This window comes from Odontesthes bonariensis, chromosome 20 (genome assembly GCF_027942865.1).
Source record: "Odontesthes bonariensis isolate fOdoBon6 chromosome 20, fOdoBon6.hap1, whole genome shotgun sequence".
NCBI classification, from domain to species: domain Eukaryota; kingdom Metazoa; phylum Chordata; class Actinopteri; order Atheriniformes; family Atherinopsidae; genus Odontesthes; species Odontesthes bonariensis.
Window position 1 is genome coordinate 3492271 of NC_134525.1, and position 20412 is coordinate 3512682.

The 20412-nt window shown below is 41.2% G+C and overlaps 1 protein-coding gene across 1 annotated transcript in view; it reads left to right on the plus strand.

Annotated features, from left to right (window-relative positions):
- Window positions 1-4412: 4412 nt before the first annotated feature.
- nfx1 (nuclear transcription factor, X-box binding 1) overlaps window positions 4413-20412 on the plus strand; it is a 28714-nt gene continuing 12714 nt past the window's right edge. Inside the window, exons 1-16 of the mRNA XM_075452160.1 lie at window positions 4413-4679; window positions 6304-7206; window positions 9689-9850; window positions 10022-10099; window positions 11557-11662; window positions 13388-13459; window positions 13589-13728; window positions 13840-13939; window positions 15014-15231; window positions 16447-16544; window positions 16623-16653; window positions 16731-16813; window positions 18175-18283; window positions 18444-18563; window positions 18638-18717; window positions 19877-20107. Coding sequence (XP_075308275.1) covers window positions 4661-4679; window positions 6304-7206; window positions 9689-9850; window positions 10022-10099; window positions 11557-11662; window positions 13388-13459; window positions 13589-13728; window positions 13840-13939; window positions 15014-15231; window positions 16447-16544; window positions 16623-16653; window positions 16731-16813; window positions 18175-18283; window positions 18444-18563; window positions 18638-18717; window positions 19877-20107 — 2550 coding nt within the window. The 5' untranslated portion in view covers window positions 4413-4660. The remainder of the gene's footprint in view (window positions 4680-6303; window positions 7207-9688; window positions 9851-10021; window positions 10100-11556; window positions 11663-13387; window positions 13460-13588; window positions 13729-13839; window positions 13940-15013; window positions 15232-16446; window positions 16545-16622; window positions 16654-16730; window positions 16814-18174; window positions 18284-18443; window positions 18564-18637; window positions 18718-19876; window positions 20108-20412) is intronic.

Consider the following 20412-nt stretch of genomic DNA (forward strand, 5'->3'; position numbering starts at 1 on the left):
CCTTCTGATATTCCAGGTCCAGGTTTGTCCATTTTATCCATTTTATCCACCCGTCATCTCACATTTCCCATGATGGTCAAGGGAATAAATGCCTTGAACTTCTCCCTCCCCATCTCCGCTCTGCATCCTCTACATCTCCTCTTCAGCTCATGAATTTAGGATATTATTCCTGGTATTCCTGTTTTTTTAGTATTATTATTATTTTCGCATCTTAACAGAAAAAGACTAAAAAAAAATCTACCAACAGCTCAGCATCTAAATCAGCAGAGAAAAATCCATGTTTTTAAAGAAAAAAAAGCCAATTACTGCTACTTTTATCACAGTATGGACCGTTAAACACGTGCCCGAATGTTTTTAACCGATAACCATCTAAGATGATCGTTTTTGTGTTTTCATTTTGAAATCTAAATCCTTAATTTCCGGTATTTAGTGCGCGCCATCTTTATGCAGTTCTCTCCCACCCATCTCGCCTGGTTGACGGGGACGAGGAGCCGCTGTGCGCATGCGTGATCTGGATTCTGTGACTGCAGAGTGACTCGGTCTGACTCTGGGCCTGCAGCACGAAAAAGCAGCGATGTGCCGAAAAGAAACGCCACATATTATCTCATTATTCCACAACTGGACCTAGCTGCTCCCAAAAGCAAACCAGATGGGGCAGTTTATCACACGGCGGCCGCCATCTCCATCATTTATCGTCAGAAATAGTCGGTTCACGTTCGGTGTTTATTGTGTAACATGAAATTAGCACTGATAAAAGCAGCTCTGCTGCAACATTTGTTGGTTTTAAGTCCTTCTGTGTGATATTTCAGGTTTGGATTAAAGTTCGTGGCATCAAATTACAATTCTCATTGCATTTGTTTTCCTAAGATTACACAGTCTTTTTAAAAAAAAAGCAAGCATTTGTGGCCCAGTGTCCCCAGTAATCAGTGTTAATGTTGTTATTTATTGAATAGGCTTTCTTTTGGGGGTATATTTTTTAACCTGCACCTGTTTTTACAGTTTTTCAGGCAACGGGAGTCGGGCTGAATGCATTAAATATGAATTGCAAAGTCTCCGGGTGTCAACTGATTGTATTTTACAGCCTCTGAGTTTATAGGTTCTCTTGTTTCTGGCTTGGAAACAAGAATAGAAGCTCATTGATCTCTTAAATATTTTAGTTTGACCTCTTTTTAACACTTTCCCCCCCCCCCCTGAGTTCAAAGCCAGACAGCTGCACAGTAGAAACATGTACTATGTGTCATATAACATGTATCTGTGTGATAGAAATCCACATTCAAAGCTTGTCAAATGTAACATAATCATGCTGTGTGGCCTCATTTAAGACGACCCAGGTAAGGCAGGGCTGTGTTGTTCATCTCAGAGTTTATTGTGGAGCTTTATCGAGTCACATTGAACCAGCCACAGCCAAAGAAAAGCCTCTTCCCAACCCAGTTTTTACTCACAATAACCCACTTTCACTTCCTTTTCAAGACTACATAAAGGCAGTATGTGGATAGATCACAGCAGCGCAGGGGTCTGTGGTAAACACGCAGAAATACAGGGGGTGTTGCATTATTTCTTTTTTCTGCCCCCTCTCATCTCCATCACCAGGAAAGCCCTCTACACTGCACACACTCAGTCATGAAGCGCCACCATGTGGGCATGCTTTGGAGCTTTAGCCGGCAATAAATAGACACCAAAGGGGGACAAAATGTATGAAATGTGGGAGAAAATGTTGAAACTCTGAGTGAAATGTGAATACAGACTGTTAGGAAACCTCTCTTATTTTTTTTTCTTCTTTTAAATAATGATAAAACTGAATGCATTGTGTTTGGGGGCACTGTGACGGCTGGCTTTGGCACCGCGTCTTCAAAGCTTAGTTCAACCGTCAGAAATCTGGGAGTGACCTTTGACCTTTGATCTGAGGCCGGACAAACAAATGAACAATGTCGTCAGGACTAGTTTTTTCCAGCTGCGTCTCCTGGCCAAAGTTAAAATGTTTTTAAGTCATCACGACCTTGAGAAAGCCATCCATACCCTAATAAGTTCGAGGTCAGACTATTTTAATGCGCTTTATGTGGGCGTCTCCCAGTCTTCTCTCAGCCGCCTTCAGCTGGTGCAGAACGCTGCTGCCCGTCTTTTAACCATCACCAACAGACGTGTGCACATCACTCCTGCTCTTAACTACCTTCATCGGCTTCCTGTCCTTTACAGAACTGATTTTAAACTTTTAATGTTGGTTTTTAAAGCTCTTAGCGGCCTCGCCCCGTCGTATTTATCTGAGCTTTTAACAGTCCTGGTAGAGCTCTGAGGTCACAGATCAGTTTCTGCTGGAAGTGCCCAGGTCAGAATACAAACCCTGGGGTGAGCGAGCCTTTTCCCAAAGCTGCCCCCAGGCTCTGGAATAAGCCCCCCGTCCAGCTAAGTCTTATTTCTGACCCGGGCCTCTTCAGATCCAGGCTAAAAACCTGCTTATTTAGGATGGCTTTAATACCCAGTAGCATGATGACACTTTTATCTTATTTTATCTTAATTGATTTTGTTGTATTGTATTGCTTTCACTGTTCTTTTATTGTTTTTACTTCTTCTTCTCTTTATTTATTACCTGCTGTAAAGCACTTTAGTACATTGTAAGGATTGTCTGTAAAGGGCTGTAGATATAAAGTACATTTACATTTATTTAAAGTGATACTCCGGAGTAGATTCAACCTGGGGTCATTTGAACCGTGATATCCAGCCAAGTAGCCCACCCGCAGTTTTTTCGATATTGGCTGAACATCAGCTGAGTTACTGAGTTATCCCGAATAGCTTCGTACAAGGGTTAATGGATCCTGGCAGTATCTCCAAAATTACCACACTAAAATCACATGCCATGAACCAAACTTCTACAGTAGTACAAATATGGTCTGTACTCACCAAACGATGCATTTGGAAGTTTGAAAATAGTCCAGGAGTGTATTATTATCAACACAAGCCTGATAGCTTCTCTGCTGCTAAAGCTGCGTCGACGTCACTTCAGGGAGCTGGGAGCTTCAAAATAAGATGAGGGTTGATCTACTACTGTAGACAACAAAGCAAGGCTGCTCAATTTCTCCATTGATAAAATAACTTCACAACTCTACAACATAAAAATTCATAAAAAAATCATGTAGAATATAGCATATACTTTGTTGTCTACAGTAGTAGATCAACCCTCATCTTACTTTGAAGCTCCCAGCTCCCTGAAGTGACGTCGACGCAGCTTTAGCAGCAGAGAAGCTATCAGGCTTGTGTTGATAATAATAAACTCCTGGACTATTTTCAAACTTCCAAATGCATCGTTTGGTGAGTACAGACCATATTTGTACTACTGTAGAAGTTTGGTGTCATGGCATGTGATTTTAGTGTGGTAATTTTGGAGATACGGACCAGGATCCGTTAGCCCTTGTACTAAGCTATTCGGGATAACTCAGTAACTCAGCTGATGTTCAGCCAATATCGAAAAAACTGCGGGTGGGCTACTTGGCTGGATATCACGGTTCAAATGACCCCAGGTTGAATCTACTCCGGAGTATCACTTTAATTGGAAATTGCATCCAGACAACATATTAAGTATTGCAGCTAAGAAATGTTTTTTTTTTCTATATATCAAAACCTCCAGGAACTGAGGAAATCAGCTGCTGTGGTTATGTTTTCCCATTCTTACTGGATGAGATGCTCAACAGTTAAGCACTTTTCAGGACATGCCTTCGTATTTTGCATATTTTCAGTGGGTGACAGGTCTGGAGACAGTTCAGTTTAGCAACTGGAATATTTTATGGTGGAGACGTGTCACCGTAACGTGGACAGAAATATGGTTTGGCATTGCCTTGCTCAAATAAGCAAGACCTTCTCTGAAAAAGGGAGCATCAGCCGGACCGAAACCTGAATACTGTGTGGTTTAGCACTAATATTTCCTTCACAGGTGTGCAGGAAACCCATGCTATGTGCACTGATGCACCCCTGTACCTTAAATTTGTTGCAGTTTTAGCTTATTCTGAAGCTGATGGAATATTTTCACTGTCTTTTGCAGTCATGAACTCCTCTTTACATCTTTACAGCCTCGGAATGGCTTTTTAAAATCTCTGTTGGCATGTCTCCACTTTTTGCTGATAAAACGAATTACTTGTGATATACCTAGCGCGTGTTTTCATTTTCTTGTTTATTTTTTTGTTTACGGTTTGGTATTACATCACTTTTTTCCCTGACAGTCTGTTGTAGCTTTGTAATTTAACTGAATGTATAGTTTTAACGTCAAATTCTTGCATTCGCTCTATAATTTACATTTCATTCGGCGTCCAAGCTTTTTTTTAATTAGAAATTGGTTGATCTTTTAACACTAATTATAAAGCGATTATGCGCCTGTGAGCATTTTATTTTGAAAAATACCAACCGGAAGTTCCGGTTTAGATTGCCGTTAGCTTCACAGCGCTATCTTTGCTAGCCTTTCAGCTAGCTCGTGTTGATAGCTGAGTTACAGACGGGAGGAAATTGTTGTAGCTTCTCAGGGAATTTTTTTTTAATCAGTTTTAACAACCAGAGCACAGGTATAAAGGTGGACACGGTCCGTGAGTGTCTGGGTACACCTGTCATCCCTGTAAAAAACGGCCTGCTGTCGGCAAACTTGCTCCGTGGGAGAAGCAACAATCAGAGTTCAAAGTGAATGGCCGAAGGCTCCTCAGGTAACCACTATGCTGTTTAAATAGTTTCCCTGACAGGTGAGCCGAGGTATTAGATGTAACTCCAACAGCCTTTTAAATCTAAAACTAGACTAATTCAAAGTTTGCCACTTTAGCTCGCGTGCTAATAATTAAATGCTACGTCTTCTGATATGCTAGCTGTGTTAGCCAGCTAACGTTAGCCAGCAGTAACAGTAACTTTTAGCCAGGATTTTTCTAATGTCATGGCTTGCTCGGAGTTGTTCGGGTTTCCCGAGCATGACAGTGAGGTCAGACTGTAGCTGACGTGATAACACGTGGCTGTGAACTTTGATATCAGATGACAAACCAGAGCTGGCACATGATGAGTGCATGTCACGAGTTAGCTTTGTAGTCAGTGTGCTGTTTCACAAGTTTTATGGTTACAAAATCACCTGCATGTTATCTGTGTTTACCTGTACATATTTTGCATGGATTTAGTCATCAAAACGTTAAATTTGGCTGTTGTTCCTTTTTGTCAACTGTCAGGTTAAGGAACTTATTTGTTTTTGAAGTTTGTAATCAGAAGAATTTATAAACACTGGAAAAAATCAAAGTCTTACCAAGTATATTTGTCTCATTTCTCGTCAAAATATCTCATTACACTTAATATAAGACACAACTGCCTAACAAGTACCATTTCAGCCAGATATAGGGACTTGTTTGAAGACAATACATCTTGAACAAATTGTTTTGAGTCATATGAAACAAGCTTTTTTTTTTTTTTTGACATTTGAAGAGGTTTTTAAACTAATTTCAAGATCACTTTTATCTCAAAAGTCCTAAATATCACATCTTATTTCAAGAAATCTTGAAAAGCCGATTTTCACTAGTTCCATTGGCAGATTTTTTTGCTTATTTCAAACAAAAACGTCTTGTATTTGTTGTTTTTTTTAAAATTATTTTTGGAGGGGCATTTTTTCCAGTGCAGGCCCCTCAGCTAATTGGTGTGCAGAAAGTAGAGGAGAAATCATTATGGGAGACTCTGCACTGGAAAAAATCAAAGTCTTACCAAGTATATTTGTCTCGTTTCTCGTCAAAATATCTCATTACACTTAATATCAGACACAACTGCCTAACAAGTTCTATTTCAGCCAGATATAGGGACTTGTTTGAAGACAATACATCTGGAAATTCTTGTTAAATGAAAAAGTCTTGAAAACAAATTGTTTTGAGTCGGATTTCACATGAAACAAGCTTTTTTTTTTACATTTGAAGAGGTTTTTAAGCTAATTTCAAGATCACTTTTATCTCAAAAGTCCTAAATATCACATCTTATTTCAAGAAATCTTGACAAGCCGATTTTCACTAGTTCCATTGGCAGATTTTTTGCTTATTTCAAACAAAAACGTCTTTTATTTGTTGTTTTTTTAACTTATTTTTGGAGGGGCATTTTTTCCAGTGAACACCCAGTTTTTGATGAGAGTTGTTGATAAGGTTGACAAAGTCACGAGTATTCACAATGAATAAGCGATTAAAATCAGCTAAATCATCTCGAATGAATGTAGTCATTTAGATGGCAAAGTGCTGCATGTTTGCTGTTATTATGTTGGGTTGTTGGCCACAAATCTTCATATTTTTTTTATCAGAATCACTCTCTTTCTTTCAGACCCGCCTGACCTGAACCCAGATGGGACTTCGCATCAAAAGCCTCCTCAGCGCAAATCTAGAAGAGGTCGACCCAGACACAGCAATGACAGAAACCTGAACAGCTATGATCCAACTCAACAATATGGACACTTTCACCCGGGCTTTAAACACCCACATGGCCATGATAATTTAGATTATGCAGAGTCTCAGCATCCTCCCTTCCAAGGAGAGGATGTAGCCAGAAGGAGAGGCAGAGGTAGAGGAAGGAGGGAAGAAGGGAATAGAGGTTTTAATGGAAATTTTGGTGGTCCGGGCCCTTTCCGACAAAAACCTGGTGGTGATTTTGGCCAGTATGGTCCAGGCAACAGGTATACAGGTGGCTACCACTCAGGTGCACATCCCATGGATGGACCTGAAGGACCCAGCTGGCGGAGAGAGGGCGCCAACAGGGATTCGGAACAAGCCGGCGGAGAGAAGGATGCTCAGGCTAAAAGGCCCAGGAACTTTGATCAGGAGCAGAAGCCCAGAGGCGACCATTTAAAGGATAACAACGCAGCAGTGGCGGGTCACAGATCGCACGGTAACAAAGGAGAAACCCCCCTTTTGGAAAGCCAGCACAGCAAGCAGGGACCCAGATCTCAACATTTTGAGCACCAGAGGAAACACGCTGATGTGAAGCGACGTCACGGACCAATCAAACCGCCAAAACCACCGTCTCGAGAGGAGCCGGGCTCAGAGAGGGGAGCCGCCGGCCGAGATGACTCCGATCACTGCCGATCGTCTCAGGATCCCGCCGCTAAAGCGGGAAGAGGCTCGGGGGGCCACGCCCCTGTTCAGGCCAAAGGGGGGAGAAGAGTTAACCATCAAAGCCAGAGCCAGAGGAGCTGGGACAAGATGCCTAAGAGCAAAGAGACGCAAACAGGTTAGACTCCAGAGTCGGTAATGTGCGGAGACTTAAAGGGATAGTTCGCCTCTTTTGACATGAAGCTGTATGACATCCCATATCAGCAACATCATTTCTGAACATCTTCTTACCCCCTGCTGCGTCCTGTGAGCAGAGTTCCAGCCTCGTTTTGGTGCGTTCAAAAGAGTAATACATTTGCATCACAAAATCGTTCTCCAGGAAAAAGTCAGACCTCACAATCGCTTGGCCCCATTTTCTCTCCCTTCGTATCACTGCCTGCTGTGCAGACCGAGCAGCAAACAGCGTAACAGGCGCGGCTGTCGGCAGGCGTCTTTCCTTTCCTTTTGTTTCCTTTTCTTTTGTTTCCTTCCCTTTCCTTTTGTTTCCTTTTCTTTTGTTTCCTTCCCTTTCCTTCCCTTTCCTTTTGTTTCCTTTTCTTTTGTTTCCTTTCCTTTCCTTTCCTTGTCTTTCCTTTTCTTTTGTTTCCTTCCCTTTCCTTCCCTTTCCTTTTGTTTCCTTTTCTTTTGTTTCCTTCCCTTTCCTTTCCTTTCCTTGTCTTTCCTTTTCTTTTGTTTCCTTCCCTTTCCTTCCCTTTCCTTTTGTTTCCTTTTCTTTTGTTTCCTTCCCTTTCCTTGTCTTTCCTTTTCTTTTGTTTCCTTCCCTTTCCTTTCCTTTCCTTGTCTTTTTCTTTTGTTTCCTTCTCTTTCCTTTCCTTTCCTTGTCTTTCCTTTTCTTTTTTTTCCTTTGCTTTCCTTTCCTTTCCTCTTGTTTCCTTTCCTTCCTTTTCTTTTGTTTATGTGCTGTGTAGGGGTGGAACAGTACAAAAAACTCACGGTTCTGTACGTACCTCGGTACGGACCCTACGGTTCGGTACATTTTCGGTACAGTGCCGAAGGAGGTGTGTAGCGAGGTTCGAGCACATGTAATAGATATCTGAATCCTGCCTCTTCTTCTATAGCAGATGCGATGTAAATTCCAATTGCTTCGGTAATTTGTTTTGCTCTGCATGTATTCGTATCCAGGGGTTGTTGTAATACATTTGGGAGACGTAATTGGTCGGGTCTTTTCATGTTTCTATAGAACACACCTGACGGAGGTGTGTGGTGGTCGGTAGCTACGCCCCATGTCATGCTATCACGGCTGAAATGTTTCATCATACCACACAGACAGAACCGGCGCGTGTTTAATAAGTTAAACTTACACGTTGTCTCCTTTGTCTGCGGCGCGCTGCTCTCCTTTCTTCCTTCATGAAATGAAAAAGTATCGCCTGCGCTTGATCCTGACTCTCTCTGTGAGCTCTTCCAGCCTCGATATTAGACGCCTGATGTGATCATCCATGATTAATATCACCATCATGCAGACCATGAACACGGTGGCCTCCTAGCTCTCCATATTATCTTCTTTGTGGTGTTTTTTCTTCTCTCGGGTTTTGTTTTGTTCCGTTTTGGTGTTGAATGTGGCGCTAAACGGCTAACGGCTAACACGTCACTGACGCGGACGGCTGCGCGCGGCGCATCAGTCCCGACTCATGTGCAATGCAGACTGAAACAGGTCCGCTGGGGAAGGACAGCTATTAGAACGAAATTCGAGTAGGACAGTTCTGATAACTGCGTTCTTATAACTACTCTGTCCGAAAGCGTATATATCTCTACGGACCAATCAGAGCTTGCATGTGGCAGTGTTTAAATGGGTCCTGAAGGAAACTCTTGCAAAATAACAGTTCCGCGTTCAGAAAACTTCCGTACCGTGTGTATTCTGCGTTGAAATGCGCGTACCGAACCGTGACCCCCGTACCGTGACGGTTCGGTACGAATACATATACCGTGCCGGCCCTAGTGCTGTGTATACCGTGCAGACCGAAGTGCAGCAAACACCGTAACAGGTGCGGCTGTCGGCAGCAGGCAGTGATACGAAGGGAGAGAAAATAGGGCCAAGCGATTGTGAGCTCTGACTTTTTCCTGGAGAATCATTTTGTGATGCAAATGTATTACTCTTTTGAACGCATATTGTTTTGAGAAGCAAAACGCTTTATTTTTTAAACCCCAGCCAACTAGCCGGACTACCTTCATCAACACCAAAACGAGGCTGGAACTCTGCTCACAGGACGCAGCAGGGGGTAAGAAGATGTTCATAAATGATGTTGCTGATATGGGATGTCATACAGCTTCATGTCAAAAGAGGCGAACTGTCCCTTTAACTGTCCTATCCCAGCGCTTTATCATCATCATGTTAGATACAGTTGGAACATTCAGAATTAGATGTTTGGATATTTTCTAACAGCCAAAAGTCATATCATTTTCTAAATTGGCTCTAAGATCTTTACATTGTTTGTTTTGTTTCCATTTGTAAAACTCCCACAAAAAGCATCAAACTCCTGGGTGTTTGGTAGTTTTGGTGGAGAACAAAGGATTGAGATGCCTAATCGTTTATCCCCAAATTTTCCGTTGGTTTGCTTGAGTTGCATTTCTAGTTGTTGACTTGTGGTCTCTTCGCTCCACAGGATGTCTGATTGAACAGCTGTCCGAGGAGAAATACGAGTGCATGGTGTGCTGTGACGTAATCCGGGTCATGGCCCCGGTTTGGAGCTGCCAGAGCTGCTTCCACGTCTTCCACCTGAACTGCATCAAGAAATGGGCTCGGTCCCCGGCCTCGCAGGCGGACGGTACGGCAGTGCTGCTCAGTTTGCTCGACTGTACGCTTTCAACACAATACAAAACAAACTGTACACAATACGGGGTCCCCGTGCTGTGCAGAGATGGTGACTGTGGCTGTTTTTACTGCTGATTCAGTGTTGTTTTTGTAAAGTTTGTTAAAATCAGGCTGTTTTTTCCAGATTCGGCTGAAGGTTGGCGTTGTCCAGCCTGCCAGAATGTCTCCATGAAACACCCAACAAGTTACACCTGCTTCTGTGGTGAGCGTTTGTTTCAGTCACACAAATAAACCTCTTTTATTTATTTTTTTTTACAATATTTTTATTGAATTTTCTTTGTAAAGAAAGACACACAAGAACAAAAAACAACGGACAAGAGTGTAAAATAATGCAGAAGTGTACCAACACACATCGTCAGGTCCAATTTTCATGCAGTACACACTTGGTCCGTACAACAGACTGAAATACAAACATGGCGGTCAGAGAGCTTCCTCTATGAAGGCACATAATCATGAGTCCACAGAAGATATATTATCATACACTGGAAAAAATGCCCCTCCAAAAATAAGTTAAAAAACAACAAATAAAAGACGTTTTTGCTTGAAATAAGCAAAAAAAAAATCTGCCAATGGAACTAGTGAAAATCGGCTTGTCAAGATTTCTTGAAATAAGATGTGATATTTAGGACTTTTGAGATAAAAGTGATCTTGAAATTAGCTTAAAAACCTCTTCAAATGTAAAAAAAAAAGCTTGTTTCATATGATATGTGACTCAAAACAAGATGTTTTCAAGACTTTTTCACTTAACAAGATATTCCAGATGTATTGTCTTCAAACAAGTCCCTATATCTGGCTGAAATGGTACTTGTTAGGCAGTTGTGTCTGATATTAAGTGTAATGAGATACTCAATGAGAAAAATATACTTGGTAAGATTTAGATCTTTTCCAGTGTATTGTATAGTCCAGGGGGGCAGGGGAAGAAGGAACTGAGTCATGCAGAAGTTGCTCTACCGTTCCAGGCCCGTCCATCAAATGTGACGAGTCAAAACATCTTGTTTTGAGTCATATTTCAAATGAAACAAGCTTTTTTTTTCATTTGAAGAGGTTTTTAAGCTAATTTCAAGATCACTTTTATCTCAAAAGTCCTAAATATCACATCTTATTTCAAGAAATCTTGACAAGCTGATTTTCACTAGTTCCACTGGCAGTTTTTTTTTTTGCTCATTTCAAGCAAAAACGTCTTTTATTTGTTGTTTTTTTTACTTATTTTTGGAGGGGCATTTTTTCCAGTGAAGGCTATTGTCCTTTTTGCTTGTAGAGAACACATATTTATAAACATTTTAATCCTATAACCCTCTGGGTATAGACCCGGCAGAAGGAGTCAGTCTAAAACTCCCTCACTCTTGGACATTGCCAGATGCGATGAAATAAGTTGCCCTTATCTACCCCACATCTATTGCAGCTGTCTGGAATATTCAAATTAAATTTGTTTAATTTTTCCGGAGTAATATACACCCTCATTAGCCTATTATATTGTAGGAGTCTTAGTGTTACACGTCCCTGTGTGGGCTGCTTTACATGCGTTACGCCAATGTTCCAGTGATGGTTCCCCCTGTAGATCTGATTTCCACGCATTAGAAATAAACCTCTTTTTATTTCTAATCTGTTTGCTGTTGAGCCAGAGACTTAAGGGCGTGTCCTGCCTGTTTTATTCCGTAGGTAAAGTGACGAACCCGGAGTGGCAGCGCAGTGAGATCCCCCACAGCTGTGGGGACATGTGTGGGAAGAAGAGGAGTGGAATGGACTGCAACCACCCCTGTAACATGTGAGCCGCTAAAGCACACCGCTTCTTTTTTTACATATAGTTTGGTTTCATGTCTCTAAAATGTCTTTTATCTCGACTTGAACTGGCCAACCCAGCCACACTGATGCCCATTCAGGCCTTCCTGATAGATAGATAGATAGATAGATAGATAGATAGGTACTTTATTCATCCCAATTTGGGAAATTGTTGTGTTGCAGCAGCATACAGTAAAAGATATGTAAACAATTAAAGTAAAAACAAGCAAATAGAATAAAATGAATATAAAATAAAATAAGATAAAATAAATAAAATAAAAATAGTGAATAAACATTAGCTATATATATATATATATATATATATATATATATATATAGAATAGAATAAAATAAAAATATTGAATAAATATTAGCTATATACAAATCTACAGTATGAAGAGTTTCCCATACAAAATGGGATTGTTGCACCCTGCCACTGAATTTAATCATGACATCTCCCCATCCCCTCCTATCTCGAGATTGTTTATTCATCAGAAAATACTTGAAATGATGCAGAAGTGCACCTTACAGTCGTTCAAACCTCTCCTCCTGGCCTTAAAGTTCCCACGAAAGGCGAGCGACGTGCCATTTCCTTCAGTAGCTTTGGTGTTTCCTCTGAAAATGAGAAGGCCTGCTCTTGCTGCTCAGCTCCACAGTCCTGAGCAGCATCAGCTCGCTCCAGAGGAAGGTCACGTGGGCCGGACGAAATTAGATCCTGAACGCAGGATGAGTCATTCTTCTGGTGACGGTCGGATGAAGCTTCTCGAGACGCCGAAACTTTGCAGTTCTCCAGGCTGTGGGTGCTCAGTAGTGCCCCCTGCTGGTGCATATTGTTGTGAAACTGTGTAATACTTGTGTGTAAGCTATTGCTGTATGAAATATTTAATCTGTATGAGTAATTGTGCCACCTGTCAGTGGTTTTTTTGTTAATGATGGGATCTCTGAGGGTCGACTCCTCCTGAAATCCTGCTCCACACATGCTTTAGAGCAGTGATACTCACTATTGTTTTCACAAGAGCCACATTGGCAGCAAAATCAAGGGAAGAGCCACTTTTACCACAACATACTAAAGTCCCCTTTTTACAAATATGCATTTCTACATATAAAACATCCCACAAAAAAAGAAACAACACAGCCAATACATTTTCAATTAAGGCCACATTTACCTTAATACTGTGAGTGGAAGCTGGCGTGCATGTCCTCGACTTTCTTCATGTTGTATTTGTAGTTTGTTGTTGTAATCATAGTGACACATTCAGGATGAGCATGGTTTCTGTGCTGGTTTTTGCCCTTTTTTTTAATTAAAAACCGATCCACTGTGCCTGCATCTCGCGCTGGCTAAAGGAGCTAGCGTGCTCTGCGGTCAAGTGTGACGGTGGTTTAAGCGGGCTGCGTTGCCAGGTTTGACAGAGCCCCCTTTAGGAAACACCATTAAGCCTTAATTAATACTTAATAAAAATACTTAATACTACAAAAACGCAAACTTAATAAAAATACTTAATACTGTGCAGTATTCGCTGTGTGTTATTTGAAAAAATGTATTGTTATTGTTAGCATATTGTTATAAGCTACTGTGCGAGCCGCCAATTAAAGCTTGAGGAGCCGCGCTGTGAGTATCTCTGATTTAGAGCCTCAGTTTGTGCGTCCCGGCGCCACGTTTTTCCTGGTATTTTAGTGCCTAACATAAGAAAATGTCTGTGTCTCCCCTCAGCTTGTGTCACCCTGGACCTTGTCCTCAGTGTCCCGCCTTTATAACCAAATCCTGCATCTGTGGAAGGACAAGGTAAGTTATCATGATGTGTTTACTGCTGTGTTTTGGTGCTTTTAACTCGTTTTTAACTAGTTTTTAACTCGTTTCCTCGTTCGCTTTGGTCTGTACACCTTAAATATTGATTAAACCATCTTTCCTCAGTCAGCCGATGCGCTGCGGCCAGGCTTCAGTGCTCCAGTGCGACAAAGTGTGCGGCGCTTTACTCAACTGTGCCGAACACACCTGCGAGCAGGTGTGCCACAGCGCGACATGCCGGCCCTGCCAGCTGGAGATTCAGCAGGGTGAGCCTGAAACATTCTGTCCAAATGTGTTTAAGGACGAGTTAGAGCAACTGAAACGTGGGATCTGAAGTGTTTCAGGTGGGTCGGTTTGACTTCTGTGTTTGTGTGCAGTTTGCTACTGTGGCGTCACCACTCGTGGCGTCCTGTGCGGCACGGATAAAGACGGATTTGATGGTTCGGGACATTTCTCCTGTCAAAAAATTTGCGGGAAGTAAGTGACGAGGCGGCATGTGTGATGTTGACTTTTTATTTATTTATTTATTTTCTTATTAATGTTTTTTCAGACAGATGCAAAAAACTAACTGTTACATTATTTCAGTTACATGGTAAGAATAGCAAACAATGTATTCTTTTTCAGTATCTGCCCAGTCTTTTATTTATTTATTTTTTAACAAACAAACAGATAAACAAAACGGAAAAAAAAACTACAGTCCAGCAACAACATACACATCAAGCCAGACTTACAACACAAAACCTAGAACAACAAAACAAAAAAACAATAACACAACTCCTGAGGAATTCTACATAGCATACATATCCTGTACCTAAAAAAAAAAATATATATATATATATATATATATTATAATATAATATATAATAATAATAATTATATTATAATAATAATATTAAATTATATATATATTATTAATAATATATTATATATAATATATTATAATATTGTTATTATAATAATAATATATATGTGTGTGTGTGTGTGTGTATGTATATATATATATATATATGTATATATATATATACACACATACATACATACATACATACATACATACATACATGCAGAGGTAGGTAGTGTCATCCCCACATATCCAGCAGTTGGGCAGGAATGGGCCCCATACTTCATTAAATAGATCTTCCCTCCCAGCCACTCTATAGGTGACACGCTCATAGCCATTGAGCTTAGAACCTCTATCCACTCCTTAAAAGTGGACAAGATGGGATATTTCCAGTGGCGTAAAGTTATCCTGCACCCTGTTATCATAGCTAAACGACACCATGATTTTCGGCGTTTTTGGACATTTGAATATTATTTGGAAGCAGTCCCAAAAGACACAATGAAGGGTTTCTGGTCAAGTGCGTACCAAACATCTTATTCAGGAACAAAATGATTGCATTCCACATGTCACTAGTTTTGTCACACTCGTATAACATATGCACCAGAGTTCCCAGCTTTCTATTACATCTCCAACATATATCACTGTTTCTAAGTTGACTTTAGTTCATTCTGGATCAGTCCCTTCGTAGCTTTACTCCGTTCTCTGTTCAGGATGCTGAACTGCGAAGCTCACCGGTGCCGGCAGGTGTGCCACCGCGGCGCGTGCCAGCCGTGCCCGCGCTCACCGAGCCTGGTGAGGACGTGTCCCTGTGGTCAGACCCCGCTGGCCAAACTCCTGGAGCTGGGCTACTCCGAACGACGGAGCTGCTCGGATCCCATCCCGTCCTGCGGGAAGACGTGCAACAAACCTCTGCCCTGCGGCTCCAGCGGTAAGAAAAAAAGTCTTTTTTTGTGTCATTTAAGCCATATTCTGTGTTTTCTGTCACTGCAAATGGATTCAGGCGCAGTTCCCATAACACAGGAATAGGAACTGATTCTAGCCTCAGAGATGTGAAAAACAGGATGTGAAACGTGTAATAGATGTGAAGCTTTTCGGCAGGTTTCAAGTGTTTTATTTAATCAAATCAAATTTATTTGTATAGCACATTTCATGTACAAACAATTCAAAGTGCTTTACATAAAATAAAAGCATTGCAGCAGGGAGTGTTAGAAGCATTAAAAATACATAAAAGAATATAAAGAGAAACAAATAAAATCATTTAAATGAATTTAAAAACAAGCAACAGTCCAGATAAGTTCAAAGATATCGTGCAGATTTCATGCATAGACACATGAGAACAGAAATGTTTTTAACCTGGATTTAAAAATGTCTACATTTGGTGAAAGTTTAATCTCCACTGGCAGTTTGTTCCACTTGTTTGCAGCATAACAGCTAAATGCTGCTTCTCCATGTTTAGTCTGGACTCTGGACTGGACCAGCTGACCTGAGTCCTTGGATCTCAAGAAGAACTCTGCTGGCTTTATAAATATTTAGTTATTTAGTTTAAATTAAAGCTGACAAACATCACAATGTCAGGTTTTATTTGCCTTTTATTTAAAGGTTTCATGCCATTTCCTCATTAAGCCTTCAGGTTTCAGCTTCTTGACCCTCTGCATCACATTTAACGACTTCATCACAACAATAAAATGTGGAAAAAAACCTTTGACTGCACTGGAAAAAATGCCCCTCCAAAAATAAGTAAAAAAACAACAAATAAAAGACGTTTTTGCTTGAAATAAGCAAAAAAATCTGCCAATGGAACTAGTGAAAATCAGCTTGTCAAGATTTATTGAAATAAGATGTGATATTTAGGACTTTTGAGATAAAAGTGATCTTGAAATTAGCTTAAAAACCTCTTCAAATGTAAAAAAAAAAAGCTTGTTTCATGTGAAATGTGACTCAAAACAATTTGTTTTCAAGACTTTTTCATTTAACAAGATATTCCAGATGAATTGTATGTGTTCTATTTTTAAAAGAAAACCATTTTCGTTGTCATCCCCTGTGATCTATTGTATGTGTTCACAAACAGGATGTAATCTATCTTGAGCCCCCCGGTATTGTTCTCACAGTTGGTCAGCAGATAAGCATCTTTTTTCTATTTCAGACACCATCCATTTGTGTGAGAAGCTGTGCCACGAGGGCGGCTGTGGGCCCTGCTCTCTGACCTCCACCGTCAGGTGCTGCTGTGGCTCCAACACGAAGGTGACAGCAGCAGGACGTTCATTCCTTGTTTTAGCTTTGGGATTTTTTCTTAAAGGCTGATTTGTGCATTTATTTCAGGAGGTGCCGTGTGCAAAAATCCAGAAAGAAGGTGAGATTTTAAACGCATTGAGGGGAAATCGCCCTGACCCGTTGGCTTGCATTTCACATGTGACTTTTCCCCCTCAGATGAGCTCGTGTTCACGTGTGAGCGGCGCTGCAACAAGAAGCGCTCGTGTGGCCGACACAAGTGCAGCGAGCTTTGTTGTGTGGTGAGTCTGGACCTGTTGGAAACACCCGGAATGTTCCTTTAACCTCGCTCCTGGCTTATGTTATCCTAGAGTTTAATAAAAGTTTGATCCACCGACATCCCCCCGGGCTTTAAAGGGATAGTTCACCTCTTTTGACATGAAGCTGTGTAACATCCCATATCAGCAACATCATGTATGAACATCTTCTTACCCCCTGCTGCGTCCTGTGAGCAGAGTTCCAGCCTCGTTTTGGTGTTGATGAAGGTAGTCCGGCTAGTTGGCTGGGGTTTAAAAAATAAAGCGTTTTGCTTCTCAAAACAATATGCGTTCAACAGAGTAATACATTTGCATCACAAAATCGTTCTCCAGGAAAAAGTCAGACCTCACAATCTCTTGGTGCTATTTTCTCTCGACCTTCGTATCATTGCCTGCTGTGTAGACCGAAGTGCAGACCTGGAGGGACGATTTTGTGACGCAAATGTCGAAACCGCATATTTCTCCTACTTCTCCTACTAACTTTTTGAGTTAGTATGCGAGTTTGAGTAAGCGAGAAGTTCCCGGATGCATACTAGATTCTCCGAAATGTTGGGTATGCATCATGAGGTTACTACTCATACTCAAACTACCCAAGATGCAACGTAACGTGACGTCGCCGATCGTCATTTCCTGTCAAAACGGCAGTTTCAAGCTAGCTACAACGAGGGTAGGTTCACTTCCTGTTTTCAAAACGAAAGCACCAATTGTATGGTAATGGCTTTCCCTATGATAAAAGGCAACGGGTATTTTATTTAGTGAAAATAACCGGAAGTGCGTTGCTCACTGCGGCTAGCTTTAGTAGCGCCGAATTCGTGGGAACAAAATTGCAAACAGCCGTTATTTTGTCAGGTTTTCAACACGTTGGGGATCTAAACGACTACTTTCTCACCTGAAAAGTTTCAAATGTTGCTAAAGTTTACAGAGTTCAGAGCTTAAGAGAAATCAGCTTCAGGCCGGCTGATTTCAGCTCGGGCAGGAGCGAAATGCATTGTGGGTAAACGCTCTGCATACTGTCTGATCGATGAGTATGCAGTATGGAACACAGCCTATTACTCTGTTGAACGCATATTGTTTTGAGAAGCAAAACGCTTTATTTTTTATCCCCAGCCAACTAGCCGGACTACCTTCATCAACACCAAAACGAGGCTGGAACTCTGCTCACAGGATGCAGCAGGGGGTAAGAAGATGTTCATAAATGATGTTGCTGATATGGGATGTCATACAGCTTCATGTCAAAAGAGGCGAACTGTCCCTTTAACATCGGCTCTGTGATGCTGAAGCTCAGCCTACATCTGATAAAAGTTCAGGGACCTCATGTGGTGACGTTGCTGTGTTTTTTTTCGCAGAATCTGGAGCACAAGTGCCCCCTGATCTGCGGCTACAAGCTCAACTGTGGCCTCCACCGCTGTCAGGAGCTCTGTCACCGTGGAAACTGTGAGCCCTGCTGGCAGTCCAGTGAGTCCTGCAGTCGCTTTATTTACGAGCCAACTCTCTAAAGCAGCGATGGTGTCATTGGATTGTGTTTTTTATTTTTTTTGTTTGCCTTTGTGGTGTTATGTTTGGCCCTAAGTTGCTGCACCTCTCACTTCCACTGTGTCGTGACTCCTGTTGGCAGGCTTTGACGAGCTGACGTGTCACTGTGGGCTCACGGTGTTGTACCCGCCCATCCCCTGTGGCACCAAGCCCCCCGAGTGCAAGAACCTGTGTACAAGACGCCACGACTGTGACCACCCTGGTAAGATGTGACGACAAGCATCACGCTGCAGCCGTAGCCTTGGATCTGCTTCATACTCTTGTCCTCTGATTTAGTGTTTCACAACTGCCACAGCGAGGACAAGTGTCCCCCCTGCACATACCTCACTCAGAAATGGTGCATGGGAAAGCATGAGGTAACGTCCCAAAGCTCGTATAAAAGCAAGATCTATGGAAGTTTTTCTGTGCCATCACAGTTTGAATATGAATTTCTAATATTGAATTTTTACTAATCAAAATCAGACTTTGAATTTGAAAAACCAACAGTGTTAAAAAAAAAATCAATTTCTAAAAACAAAAATGAGTGGAAAAAAATTCAACCTTAAAAAATTCAACTTAAAAAATTAAATGGAAAAAAAAATCAGTGGAAAAAAATTCAATGGAAAAAAAATTCAACTTAAAAAAATTAAATGGTAGAAAATTCAGTGGAAAAAAAATCAACTTCAAAAAATTCAGTGGAAAAAAATTGAATGGAAAAAAATTCATTGAAAAAAAAAATCAACTTCAAAAAATTCAATGGAAGAAAATTCAATGGAAAAAAATTAAATGGAAAAAAAATCAATGGAAAAAAATTAAATGAAAAAAAAATCAACTTAAAAAAATTCAGTGGAAAAAAATTTAATGGAAAAAAATTCAGTGAAAAAAAAAAATCAACTTCAAAAAATTAAATGGAAGAAAATTCAATGGAAAAAAATTAAATGGAAAAAAAATCAATGGAAAAAAATTCAACTTCAAAAAATTCTGTGGAAAAAGAACCAGACTCAACAGCTGGGTAACCAGGGAGAAGCAAACGATCCCTGTCTCAATTCACCCAACGGCAGCCAATCAAGTTACGCTCCATTGGACAGATCAGCTCAATAGATATTAGTAATATCTATTACTCAACTTTACTAACACAAATGGCAAATAAAGTAAACTCACTCACCGAAGCACCATCACCCGCGTTGGTGGACATGGCTGATCTGTCCAATGATTGGCTGCGGTTGGATGAATTGAGACAGGGATCGATTGCTTCTCCCTGTTTACCCGGATGTTGAGTCTGGTTCTTTTTCCACTGAATTTTTTTCCATTGAATTTATTTTACACTGATTTTTGTTTTTAGAAACTGATTTATTTTTATTTTATTTTTTTTTTATTTTTTTTTTTTTACACTGTTGGTTTTTCAAATTTAAAGTCTGATTTTGATGCTGTAAAAATTCAATATTAGAAATTCGTATTCAAACTGATGGCACAGAAAAACTTCCATACAGATGGTTTCTTTTTGATTCTTGAACTGAAAGTATCATTTTTCTGCAGCAACGCAGCAACATCCCGTGCCATCTGCAAGACATTTCCTGTGGCCTGACGTGTAATAAGAGCTTGGCCTGTGAAATGCATCGCTGCAGACGGCTGTGCCACCGGGGAGAGTGCCTGGCGGGAGTCGGCTGCCAGCAGCCCTGCTCGCTGCCGCGTCCCGACTGTGGCCACCCGTGCTCTGCTCCGTGTCATCAAGGCGGCAGCTGCCCACGCACCACCTGCTCCGCTAAGGTACAACACGCTGAGAGCAGCTGCACACCCAGCAGCTTAGAGTTTATTTGGATAGTTTTTCTAGCATGAAGGCTCAGATTCTCAGAGTTGAAGCATATTTTCCCACCACCAACCCCCCCCCCCCTTCACTGTAATAACTTATTTCCCTGATGAATAATATTTTTCGGCTGTCACGTCTCCATTTAAGAGCCCAGCTGGGTGTCCCCGGCGTTCCTTGTTGTTCTACGGCGGCTGCCAGTAGTCGACGACATCTGCCATAACACTGTGTAACTGTAATAAATGTCTAATTTGGATGGAATAACGAC